Below are 13,668 nucleotides of genomic sequence, written 5' to 3'. Positions count from 1 at the left end.
ATAGAGTCATATATGTAAAAGAAGAGTACTTTGCAGAGATTATCTTATTCGTTTAATATGTTCTTTATTTTATATATTTTGAGGCTTTAAAAAATTTATCTTAGACCGGGCGCAGTGGCTCACTCCTGTAATCCTAGCACTTCGGGAGCCAAGGTAGGTGGATTGCCTGAGCTCAGGAGTTTGAGACCAGCCTGGGCAACACGGTGAAACCCTGTCTCTACTAAAATACAAAAAATTAGCCTGGCATGATGGCGGGTGCCTGTAATCTCAGCTACTTGGGAGGCTGAGGCAGGAGAATTGCTAGAACCTGGGAGGCAGACCTTGCAGTGAGCCGAGATTGCGCCACTGCACTCCAGCCTGGGGGACAGAGCAAGACTCTGTCTCAAAAAAAAAAAAAAAAAAAAAAAGTATTTAAAAAAATTTTTGATTTTAAGGTAAACATCCCTAGTGCTTTGGAATCAAAACTCAGCATCCCCTCCCTAATGAGAGAAAGTGAAATAATAAACCCAGGGAGGAGGGAGGTTCATGTAAGTTGAAAATGTATTGTTTTAGTCATTTAACAATAAAAACGTATATTTTATTTTTGTAATTTGTTTCATTTCAGTCAATCATCTACGTCCAGATGAGGGACTCTGCCCGTCCCGCTTCATATCATCCAGATCAGTAGTTCATAACATTTTCTAGTAATTGCATATTTCCACTAATTGCATATTTATCTATGCATTATCCCCTTAGGAAAATCATTCTCAGCTTATAAAGTTATAATAATTCTCAGCAAAAGGAAGAATACTGAACACAAGTAAGTAAAAGTGATATTAGAGGATATTAGTACATTATATCCACTCTAGTCTATAGAAGAAAATAATTTGTAAACTTTGTATTGTTACCCACAGCTGAGAATAATTGATACACAAAAATTGACTTCAGGCAAAGTCTGGCTTGCAGACCAATTTTAATTAGCCCACACAATCTTTTAAAAATAAGAAAATTTCCCACAAAATTCTGGATTTCCAGCTTTTCTTAAAATATCAGAAGCTCTGGCAACTCTAGTCCTTTTTTCCTGCATAATGATTGGATAAAGCTAAGTAGCTATTCCTTGTAAAACAACACAGCTGCTCCACTGCAGCTCACACTTCACACCAGTCCATACTGTGTTCACTTCACTCATTGATGCCACTGTCTGGCCCTGTAGGCATTTGAGTTTGCAGCCTCTGGCTTGGATCATATTGCCTTTGTAGGATATTATAGAGATTGCAAAATTCAAGATAATAGCCACCCATCACATTTTTAAAAAAATCTCCAAGGAATGAAAATTGTGTGTGAAAATACACATGTATATACAAACTCTCATATGTATATATATGCATGTGTGTGTATATATTTCATGTGTATATATGTACATATATGTGTGTATATATATACACATGCATATATATACATGTTTTAATGTACATATACATTTTTTCTTTTTTTAATTTAATAGAGACAGGGTCTTGCTGTGTTGCTCAGGCTAGTTTTGAAGTCCTAGGTTCAAACAATTCCCCTGCCTCAGCCTCCCAAAGTGTTGGGATTACAGGCATGAGCCACTACACCTGGCCCACAAATATATATACATACATTTATATAAACACAAACACACACACAATACATACACACATCCACATGCATACTCGACGGAGGCAGTTATAGTACAGTGGAAAGTTATGAACTAGAAGTCAGAAGACCTAACTTAGGGTTCTGAAAGTCACTCATCTCCAACTACCTAGCTAGCAGGGTGATTTCAGCAAGGCTTTTAAATCTCTCTGAGTCATTCCATGATCTGTATGTAGAATGAGAAAGTTAGACTAGATCTCAGTGTTTCTTCTAGCTCTGAAATTCATTGCTTCTAGATTCTCTATTAAGAGAAGTAGACAGATGAGACACAAATCCATATAAGTAAAATGTATGGAGGGGCGGAGAAAACCTTACCTCATCATTTGTTAACTTAAGGAATAAATCTCCAAGAACGCCTTGGCGTGGCCACTTCAGGACCCTTTCCTGTAGTGCGTGAAGCAGATCCAGGTGCTGCTGGACGAGATACCGTAAAGAGCCAGGGAAGAGGCTTGAAACAGAATAGAGACGGAATCACACAAACCAGGTGTGGAGAAGAAAGGACCCTACAAAAATACATGCAGCAGGGCCCATTCTCCCGGCCATCCAACATACTCTGAGTCACAGGCCTGCATTTAGGATTTTTTAAAGTTTTTCATTGCACACCTAATAGCAGATATCCTGACTACAAAAAAACAAAACAAAACAAAACAAAAAAACCCTTTACTAATGGCTTCTATACAAATGTGTAATGAACTAATAAAGAGGCCTGGCATGCCATGCCTGTAATCCCAGCACTTTGGGAGTCGGGCGGATCACCTGAGGTCAGGAATTTGAGACCAGCCTGGCCAACATGGCAAAACCCTGTCTCTACTAAAAATACAAAAATTAGCTGGGCATGGTGGCATGCACCTGTAATTCCAGTTACTTGGGAGGCTAAGGCAGGAGAATCACTTGAATCCGGGAGATACAGGTTGCAGTGAGCTGAGATCACGCCACTTCACCCCAGCCTGGGTGACAAAGCGAGACTCTGTCTCAAAATAAATAAATAAATAAATAAATAAATAAATAAATAAATAAATAAAATACAAATAAATAAAGAGCACATCACTAGAAAGACCTTTTTACCTGCTCATTTAAATGACACTCAGTGGAAATTCTAATGGATACCTTTTTCCATGTTTTAGAGCTATTCCTATTTGATGTGCAAAATAGTCTATTCTAATTAGTGTTGTAGATGCAGCACTCAGGTGGCATCTATGTGACCATTCTCAGCTACCAGTAGGAGACTGCTATTTAGGTAAGTAGGAAAATTTGTTTAAAGTTGGCAACTAAAAAGCTCAGGGAGTTGTAGGGTATGAGAGGGTTTCTTTTTTCCTTTTCTTCAATGTCTAAGAGGAATACAGGGCCAGGACAGAGTCTTGTCTGGGTAGGCTATTAATGCAGTTTGGATGTGTGTCCCCGCCCAACTCTCATACTGAAATGTAATCCCCAGTGTTGGAAGTGGGGCTTGGTGAGAGGTGATTGTATCATGAGGGCGAATTTCTCATGAATGGTTTAGCACCATCCCTTTTGGTACTGTCCTACCAAGTGATAGTGATAGTGAGTGAGTTCTCATGAAATCTGGCTGTTTAAAAGTGTTCAGTGCCTCCCGTCTCTCTGTCTTGCTCCTGCTCTGGCCATGTGACATGCCTGCTTCCCCTTCGCTTTCCACCATGATTGTAAGTTTCCTGAGGCCTCCCCAGAGGCTGAGCAGATGCCAGCATCATGCTTCCTGTACAGCCTGCAGAACCATGATCCAATTAAACCTCTTTACTTTATAAATTACCCAGTCTCAGGTATTCTTTATAGCAATGTGAAAACAGCCTAACACAGCTACTGACCAGGCCTGGCCTGCTACTCCCTGAATTTTACAAAGCACCTTTCCTATCTTTCTATCCCTCTCTCCTCCATCTTGCAATGTACCTCCTTTTTTTTTTCTTTTTTTTTTTTCAGAAGTGATGAAGGGAAGAAGGGAGATGTCAGAGAAGGGTGGGGTGGAGAAGAAGGATAGAGAATCATGGGAGGAAGAGGAAGGGGGACTAGCTGGGTAAGAGTGAGGTTATTAGAGGCCTATAGGAAAGAGGAAGAAAAAAACAAAAAGAAGCAGAGTTGTTCTGGGTTACAGCAAGGATTGGAGCTCTAACTTGGTGATTTAAGGTAGGTTCCTTTATGCTTTCAGCACCGCAAGTTTAACAAACAGGAAAGAGATGGTCTGGTTGTTCTGAACTTACTTCAATATTTCCCAATGGTCAAATGAGAGTAAACTGCTGGACAACTGGGGTGCTTTCCCAAGAAGCAAACCTTTGTTGGAACAACAGGAAGGACGCCAGATCGAAAGGAGGTTTTTTCCAACTCATTTCCAAGCCAAGCAAAGTGACCCCTGTGACTGTAGCTCAGAGGAGACACACAAACATGAGAATAGGGTACCTAGCCCCCAGTGAACGGATACGAGGAAGCCTTCCATTCCCATCTTCCACTCCCTCCACCTCCTGTGCCTGGAGCCCTCCCATGTGCAAAGGAGGAGAGGCCTCCTGACCTGAGCACTTACAATGGAACAGTGGGCTTAGGAGATCAAAGAAATCCCTGTCCAGATCAGAGGGGAATTTGGAGAGGTGGCTAGGAGATATACTGACTAGGAGAAGACCATAAACCTGATGGAGAAAAGCAAAACTGATTGTACTGAAAGAGTAAAATGCTGCACCAGCCAAAGATCTAGGTGCAAAAGATTTCTTCCTACCCAGTGGTTGTAAATGACTTTGTGTAATAGTCCTGGTGTGACCCTGGAAGATATTAGGGCACCATGGGAAGATCTGACTTTGTGATGAATTGTCCATATATGTAGATAATATGTCTTGGATTATTGATTTCCTTTTTCTTTCCTTCATTTGCCTCCCTCCCTTTCTTCATCCCTTCCTCTCTCCCTCTCTGCTTCCCTTTCTTCCTTCCTTCTCCCTTTCTTTCTTTTTTTTTTTTTTTTTTTTTTTTTGAGACAGAGTCTCGCTCTGTGCCCCAGGCTGGAGTGCAGTGGCGCGATCTCGGCTCACTGCAAGCTCCGCCTCCCGGGTTTACGCCATTCTCCTGCCTCAGCCTCCCGGGTAGCTGGGACTACAGGCGCCCGCCACCTCGCCCGGCTAGTTTTCTTGTATTTTTAGTAGAGACGGGGTTTCACTGTGTTAGCCAGGATGGTCTCGATCTCCTGACCTCGTGATCCGCCCGCCTCGGCCTCCCAAAGTGCTGGGATTACAGGCTTGAGCCACCGCGCCCGGCCCTCCCTTTCTTTCTAGAGAGCTGCATTCTGCTACACTGTGGTCAGTGTACTTGGAGAATGGCAGAGCTGGTACCAATCTCCTCCTGGACTGCCCACCGGGATGATCGTTTGAGATTTCAGGGTGGGGTCGGAGAAGGCTAAGGCCCGCATCAAGTACGGTGGAAGCACATAAAATTACATGAAAAACAATGACCTACAGTGGGTTCTGTATGAAATATTGAAAACGGACTTTAAACCTTTTAAACAAATTTAGCAAGGGTATTATTTGAAATTAGGGAGGAGTGTGAAATCAGAAGACAGACAGCAAAGGGAGAAAGATGGCAAGAAATACAGCCACACTTCACCTGTTTCACTCTTTTGCCTGGCACCAGACCTGATACCCAGAAGCAACTTTTTCATGAAGACAAAGTATTCAGAGCTCAGCTTTTTTTTTTTTTTTTTTTTTCTATTCCTTACTGGGGATGAAATTATGGCAACATGAGTAGTTTATTATTTCTAAAATCTTTAAAGTTTTTATCTCCTAACAACATAGTACTTAATCAATGAGGGAAATACACTAAAAGCAAGAAAGAAAAATCCAGTTATAGTTTCAGGTTAATAACTTAGCTTTTGCCAGCCCAGAATGAGGCCAAAATAACTCCTGAGCTTGGCAGTAGCACGTTCCCGCCACCTTGGACGGGCATGGTCATTAAACGTGTGCCACCTGGTGGTGATCTGTAGCACGAAGCTTGTTGGGCTCTTGGTGGACATAGCACTGGAGTTTAGCTTACAAGGTTAATCGACAATCCTGCTGAGCTGATCACTGCCCCTTCCATAAGTGTTCAGACAGAACTGTGATCCTGAGGCTGTGGCTCTAACTAGGTGAGTCAGAGTCAAAAAAGCCCTGAGCTCCAACTTCTGTGATCCTTCGACAAATGACAGCCTGAGCAACAGAGCGAGACACCGTCTTTATAATAAACTGAAAAATTAGCTGGGCATGGTGGCTCATGCCTATAATCCCAGCTGGGGATGCTGAGGCAGGAGGATCACTTGAGCCCAGAAGTTTGAGGCTGCAGTGAGCTGTGATTGGGCCGCTGCACCCTTCTCCAGCCTGGGCGACAGACAGAGACCCTGTCTCTAAACAAAACAAACAAATGAACCACAGCCCTCAAGTTCTGCCCAGGTTTTAGCCAGCAGCATGTGCCCCTGCAACTTCCAGCCCTTTCAGCCAGGGGCAGGGCTGGCTTCAAACAGGCTGAGGAAGCTCTTGAGTGACTCACTTTGTTTTAGGAAAAACCTAAGGTTTTATTTAATAGGTTGGAGAAGATGTGGCCACCTCAGGCTTGAGTGTCAAGTTGTACTTGCAGTGGGGGTTATTTGCATCCCAGGTTACTTTCCAATTGGGGTAAAATGCTGAAGGCTTGTGGCTTGTGATGGGAAAATTAGTAAATGTTAATACACTTCTTTTCATCTTTGCATGGAGAAAAATGCCAGTAGAGAAAAGGAACAATCTCATTCTGCTTTGCATTTCCTTCAGCTGGTTTATTTAAAGTACACACAGAGGCTAGGCACAGTGGCTCACACCTGTAATCCCAGCACTTTGAGAGGCCGAGGTGGACAGATCCCTTGAGGTCAGGAGTTTGAGACCAGCCTGACCAAAATGGCGAAACCTCGTCTCTACTAAAAATATAAAAATGACCTGGGCATGGTGGTGTGTGCCTGTAATCTCAGCTACTCAGGAGGCTGAGGCAGGAGAATCACTTGAACCCGGAAAGAGGAGGTTACAGTGAGCCGAGTTCACACCACTGTACTCCAGCCTGGGCAACAGAGTGAGATCCTGTCTCAAAAAAATAAAGAAAGAAATAAAGTACACACAAAGGTTTCAGAAAACCTTTTTAAAAAGAAGAAAGATAATGAGTGGAGGAGAATAATGAAAATCTAACCCTAAAATAGAAAAACGGCAGCACCACCAAGCTCAGAACCAGAGACTTCATGTTCAGTACTAACAAAGAGTGTGGGGTTGAAGCTTTTCTCTGCTTGGTCCATGCAAAGAAAAAAGAGGGTTAGCCTAGCAAATAACTAACATGAATAGCATTATTGCAGATATCTTGAAGTAACTATGATCTCACTTTCATAGAGGATTGTATGATAGCTTTGATTTTTTAATCTTGTAGGATTTGAGGGAGAGATCTACTCTTTCCTCCCACTGATGGGTCATAAGAGAACGTCTTAGAAAAATAGGAAGTGGCAGCAAGTCAACAAGGGCCCTCTCTTTTATCTACCCAAATCTTCTGCAGGGTCTGGTCTCTCCCCTACGACCTCCCGCCTGCTGGAGGCTTGCAACAAGGGCTAGACAAACATATCTAGCAGTCCTACTTAACAAATCAACTGAGATCTGAAGTGAACACTTCCAGGCTGTGCAAGAGGGAGGACTGAGTTTTGAAATAGGAAGAGACAACTGTATGCTTCTGGCTCTCTGAGAAACTTTATATACTGCTGTTAAGGCAGTGGCCTTGGGGAAGTGGTATGATGTATAAGAGCACACAATACAGGGTCAGGCAGGCCTGCGTTTGAATCCCGGCACTCATTGGCTCCGCAGCTTTAAGCTTCTCTGGGCTTTAGTTCCTTCATCTGTAAGGTAGGGGTCACGGGGTTCTGCTGAACATTTCGGGAAGTTATAAATCAAGTGCCTAGCAGAGCAGCTGCTTACTACTCCCTTCCACAGTAAACAGTTCTTTCTCTTTTCCCCGCCTGACCCCGCCTCCCCAGATTTTCAGACTAAGAAGAGATGCTGCTGGCTTAGAATTTTCTATGTGAAAGCAAAGCCACACCAAAGGGTACACCGCCTTTAGATTTCATTACCGTAAACTGAGTAGGTCTTTGGCAACATCAAGACAGCTGGAGCCTATAGAGACTGCCAGAGGCCTGCAGCGCAGCTGGGAGGATCAAGGAGGGGGAACTGGAAGGGCCAGATGGGGAAGGAAGGACTGCTGAGAATCTGGGCAGCGTCTTAGAGGTGAGGCCCAGTCCAGATGGTCACAGCTTTAGCTGGGTCACCTTAGCCTTTCTGTTCTTGTTGCTCTGTATTTTGTTTACCTCGGTTTTGTAGTAAAATAATTCTTGAAAATAGTCAAGCCACTTGTGGGTTTGTCAGGGAGTAGTGGCTCACTCGGTCATTTAGGTAGGAGGGGCAGCAGTGTGTTTTGAGTGTATTGTTGGCAGCCACCAAGTCAAATAGATTTGGGAGGATGGTAAGGAGCAGGAAAATATAATTAAGGGCTTCCCTGGGTAGATTCAGAATTTATGAACCACCAGTGTATATTACCCGATGGAATATTTAAAGTAATAATGCCACATATGTCCATAGTAGTCCATAATCCAGACTTTCCATTCTTTTGGATTGGCCTTTTCCTCAATTTTTCTGGATTATTATATATTCATTACATTCATCTTTTTCACCAAGTCTTACTTTCCTCCTTCCTGCTTTCTCCCAATAGACAGGGAAACAGAAAAAAGTCTAAAGACTATGAACAGATATAGGTGGAGTGTTGTGACATGGGGAAAGCGTGCTGTTACAACAGGTGGCAGACCCTATGAGCGCGCACACACACACACACACACCCATGCCTTACCCAGTACTGCAAGATCACCCACACGAATGATAAGGCCCAGGTCCAGAGTTATGTCAGCCCTGTGTCATTTCTCTAATGGCCACTGAGTGCTTCGGTTTGCCATTCATTCTCTTGTGCCTCTAAGAGACCTGTGACCCATGGGGACTCCATGCAGATGGCAACAGAGACCAATGCCTCCCTCAGAGTAGCATTTGTTCCCCCTTTAAGTTTTTAAAGACATGTTACAGACACTGAAGGCCCAGGACACTATAATCATTTTCTTACCTTGATGAAAATCTAAGTTTAAGACTTGCCAGGGGTTCCCTGTTGCGATGACCTAAATGTGTCCCCCAGAATCCATGTGCTGGAAACTTAACCCCCAATGCAACAGTCCTGGGAGGTGGGGCCTGTGGTGGGTGTTTAGGTCGTGAGAGCTCCGCCCTGTGAATGGATTATGTTGAGGTCGTGAGAGCTCCACCCTGTGAATGGATTATTGCCACTACAAAAGGGGCCTGAGGGAGTGGGTTCTCCTGCTCTCTCCTGCTCTTCTGCCATGTGAGGCTGCAATGTTCCTCCTCTCTGGAGGACACAACAACAAAGTGCCATCTTGGAACCAGAGATTGAATCTGCCAGCGCCTCGATCTTAGACTTCCCAGTCTCCAGAACTGTGAGAGAAGAAATTTCGGTTCATTATAACTTATCCAGTCTATGATATTCTCTCATAGCAGCACAAAGTGAACCGAGACACCTGCCATCACTGCCTCTTGTCTTTTCAAAGACTGTTTCTGGAACTCTTTATGGGCCCCAGAAATCCCAAAGTGGAAACAATAAACCACTTACCTTAAATCCTAATCAATCTGAAAAGCAAAGGCAATGAGTACATGGATACCTTCTCTCTTTGGAATTCCTCTTTCCATCTGACCCCTGGAATGTGGCTTTTATCTTCAAGATCAGAGAGATGTTAATGACATATTTTCTTTCAGATTCAAGCAGTTCCAGGGCCACAGTCTGTCTTTTAGCTTTAGAAACAAACCAAAGAAGGACTTGATATTAACCATTTCTTCCTAAAATCCCATTAAATGCAAGCAATAAAAGCGATAAAAAGATATTGAAAACAATTTTAAAAAAACCATCTGCAAGTTTTTGAAAGGTAGAAAGCAGAATAGAGGCACCATAATTCATTCAGCAGAGCAAAGGGCACAAAGTCTTGGTGTCCCCATCTGCAGCTGGAAAATCTGCCGAGAAGCATCTGGAAAGCTCAAGGATTGGAGACACCAGGGGCAATAGAGATAGTGCAAATAAGTGGCAATGCTGAAAGCAGAAGCAATCATTGAAAGTCTACATATGGGGCAATTGAACCTCCAGATCCTCACCCCCATACCAGATGGCTTCCTCACTTCCTCTCCATGGCAAACAAGAAAAATGAAACTAGACAAGCCCTGGTTTCTGGGATCTGGGCTAAAGACTTACGACATAGTAGAGTTCAGATGCTAAAATGAAAACAAAGGGACTCAGGGAAGGCTTCATACTGAACAGCGAGACTTCCCTCAGCCTCCTTCCCCTGTAGATCCCAGAGTGCCAGCAGCAGCCAGGTTTAAACTTTTCAGGCAGGAGATTGGAAGGTCTTCCACTTGAGAAACTGAACTGCCCAAGGAAAAAAGATCCACAGACACTGACACAAAGAGGTCAGCTATCAGCCAGGCACGGTGGCTCACCCGTGTAATCCTAGCACTTTGGGAGGCCGAGGCGGGTAGATCACCTGAGGTCAGGAGTTCGAGACCAGCCTGGCTAACATGGCGAAACCCCATCTCTACTAAAAATACAAAAATTAACCAGATGTGGTGGCACATGCCTGTAATCCCAACTACTCAGGAGGTTGAGGCGGGAGGACTGCTTGAACCCAGGAGGTGGAGGTTGCAGGGAGCTGAGATCGCGCCCTTGTACTCCAGCGTGGGCTACAGAGCAAGGCTCTGTCTCAAAAAAGAAAAAGAGGTCAACTATCAAAAGTTAATTTGCCATCTGATTAGCCTATCCATAATGAAGCCCACTGATTGACAAGCTTGGCCAATACAAAATTTCCAGAGTTTTTCTAAGAGCTCTTTCTTACATATATTTAGCTAAGAATGCTCACACTTTTGAATAAAGCTTATACCATAAAAGAATGAGAAGAAAAAAGCATATACACATATATTTTTTTTATAAGGAGGGAGGACCCTGAAGAAACAGAGACAATGCAGGATACAAAAGAATAAAAATTTTTAATCTTACAATTCATATTCTCAAAGAAATATAAGAAATATATTCCAGTCATTTAACAATTGCAGGATACTATTTTTAAAAAGAGAGGCTAATTTTTAAAAAGGAGAAACTTTTAAACATTGCTTAAAAGATAGAAAAAATTAAAAGGGTAGAAGATGAAGTAAAATAAATCTCCCTTTCTTAAAAAATAAAAATGATAAGAGGGGCCAGGAGCGGCGACTCACGCCTATAATCCCAGCACTTTGGGAGGCCGAGATGAGTGGATCACAAGGTCAAGAGATCGAGACTTGCCAACATGGTGAAACCCCGTCTTTACTAAAAACACAAAAATTAGCTGGGCGTAGTGGCGTGTGCCTGTTGTCCAGCTACTCAGGGGGCTGAGGCAGGAGAATAGTTTGAACCCGGGAGGCAGAGGTGGCAGTGAGTTGAGATCGTGCCACTACACTCCTCCTGGGCGTGACAGAGCAAGACTCTGTCTCAAAAAAGAAAAGAAAAGGAAAAAAAAAAGATAAGAAAGAGGTGTATTGAAGAAAAAGAGAAGAGCAAAAGATGGCAGTTGAGAAATCAATCCAAGAGGTCCAACATCAAATTAGTAGAAGTTTCAGAGAAAAGAAAGAAAATGGATGAGAAGATATTATCAAATTAATAACAGGAAAAAAAAAATTCCCAGGACATGTATTTCCAGAGAAAAGGACCCTTGTGCCAAGCAAAATTAATGAAAAAGACTCACATCATTATAAGGCATATTACATCACTGTGAAACTTTAGCACACCACGAACAAAAAGAAGATCCTAAAAGTTACCAGATAGAAAAATCAGGTAACGGGCTGGGCATGGTAGCTCACGCCTGTAATCCCAGCACTTTGGGAGGCCGAGGCGGGTGGATCACGAGGTCAGGAGTTCACGACCAGCCTGCCCAACATGGTGAAACCCCGTCTCTACTAAAACTACAAAAATTAGCCAGGTGTGGTGGTGGGCGGCTGTAGTCCCAGCTACTCGGGAGGCTGAGGCAAGCGAATCACTTGAACCTGGCAGCCAGATGTTGCAATGAGCCGAGATCACTGCACTCTAGCCTGGGTGACAGTGGGAGACTCCATCTCAGAAAAAAAAAAAGAAAGAAAGAAAAAGAAAAATTAGGTAATGTACAAAAAACTGAGTATCAAAATGGTACTGGACTTCCTAATAGCAAAATTAGAAGGTAGAGGACAGTGGAACAATTGCTTCAAAATCATGAGGAAAAAAGATGTCATATTTGGCCAAATTATTAATCAACTATGTAAAAACATTTTTGCAAAATTATGACAGCAAGAGAAATCTGACATAGCTGACTCCATCTTGCTTCTAACTTCAAGCTGCCCTTGTACATTCCTGAGCATAGGCTGAGATTTTGGGAGCAATTTAGTTCATAATTCAACTTAAAGCAAGGATGCTAATAGCCCTTCCCAAAACTAACCCCATGCCCTCCAATTTGGTGCCCAAACTAGCTTTGAAAAACTAATGAAAGGTCAAAAGGTTAAGATTATGAATTATAAATTCATATTATGAATTACACTAAGATGTAAGCATAGTTAAATGATAATCAGCCATTGTTCTGGAGGTCACAAGATTTGTAACTTCCCTAGTTATTCCTATAGATAACATCACTACTGTAGAACCTAAGATTGGTCTTTTGAGACATTTTTCCAGACTTTTCCATTTCTGGAAGCTGACTGATTCCACCTGGACCCACAACCCATGACTCAACCAGTCCTGTGGCCCTCACCCAGAGGCTGACTCAGCATATGAGGACCACATCCCTGTGATTTCGTCTGCAATCAATCAACAGCACCCATTCCATAACCCCCTGCCCAGCGAATTATCCTTAAAAAAACTCCAGTCTCTGAATTCAGGGAGATTGATTTGAATAATAAACTCCAGTCTGCTGCGTAGCTTGCTGTATGTTTATTCAACTCTTTCTCAATTGCAAAACAGCAGTTGCAGTAAGTCAGCTCCACCTGCACAGCAAGCTGGTAAGAAGGACCCGCCAAGTGATTACATATGCAGAAACTACTGGATGATGTGTTCCACCAAAACCGGAAGTAAACCAAGAAACCAAGGATACAGAAGATGAAAAAAATCAGCAACAGCAACACACAAACAGAAATTGAACAGAGGAGAAATATAAAGGGAATTCTTAAGAAGACTGGAAAGTCCCAGGATGATGGCAGTACATTGGGCCAAAGCAGAATAGGATGACGGAGGCAAATGCTCTTTAAAAAAAAAAAAAAAAAAAAAAAAAGATGGCTGGGCATAGTGACTTGTGTCTGTAGTGCCAGCTACTTGGGAGGCTGAGGCAGGTGGATCACTTGAGCCCAGGATGTTGAGGCCAGCTTGGGCAACAAAGGGAAACCCCCACCTCTAAAAAACTAAATGGATAAAAATAAATTAAAAACTAAAAACATTGATGATGTAAATAGTAAAGTTTCTGTTATATTGCTAAGAAAAATTCAAGATCTATATAAATGAAGAGATATACCATGTTCTTCAAATGGAAGACTCAATACTGTCAAGATGTCAATTACCTGATAATTGGAATTTTTAAAAAGAGAGTCTAAAATTAGATACCCATATAAGACCACTTGACTTTCTGCATGCAACAATGGGAAACAGAAGGTATTTTCAATTAATGGTGCTGAAACAACTGGACAGCCATCGGGGAAAAAAAAAATGAACCTGGAGCCCTTTCTCACACTGTACATCAAAATTTATTCATGATAAGTCATGGATTTAAATGTGAAAGCTAAAACTATAAAGATTTTAGAAGAAAGCATACCAGAGTATCTTCACAACTGTGAAATAGCAAATATTTCCTAGAAAGACAAGAAAGTCACGAGCTATTTTAAGAGTTTAAAATTGACATATGGGTGCAGTGGTGCACAC

The 13,668-nt window shown here is 42.5% G+C and overlaps 1 protein-coding gene across 12 annotated transcripts in view; it reads right to left on the bottom strand.

Moving 5' to 3' along the window:
- Positions 1-13,668, bottom strand: part of ARHGEF33 (Rho guanine nucleotide exchange factor 33) — a 92,003-nt gene that overhangs the window by 20,572 nt on the left and 57,763 nt on the right. For all 12 annotated transcript variants that reach the window (XM_038006826.2, XM_038006822.2, XM_038006824.2 and 9 more), the window contains 2 exons: positions 9,380-9,509; positions 1,969-2,101 (listed from right to left, as the gene is read on the bottom strand). In XM_038006826.2, coding sequence (XP_037862754.1) covers positions 1,969-2,101; positions 9,380-9,509 — 263 coding nt within the window. The remainder of the gene's footprint in view (positions 1-1,968; positions 2,102-9,379; positions 9,510-13,668) is intronic.

The sequence above is a fragment of the Chlorocebus sabaeus genome, chromosome 14 (genome assembly GCF_047675955.1).
Source record: "Chlorocebus sabaeus isolate Y175 chromosome 14, mChlSab1.0.hap1, whole genome shotgun sequence".
NCBI lineage: Eukaryota > Metazoa > Chordata > Mammalia > Primates > Cercopithecidae > Chlorocebus > Chlorocebus sabaeus.
This window is presented reverse-complemented; position numbering and strand designations above follow the sequence as displayed.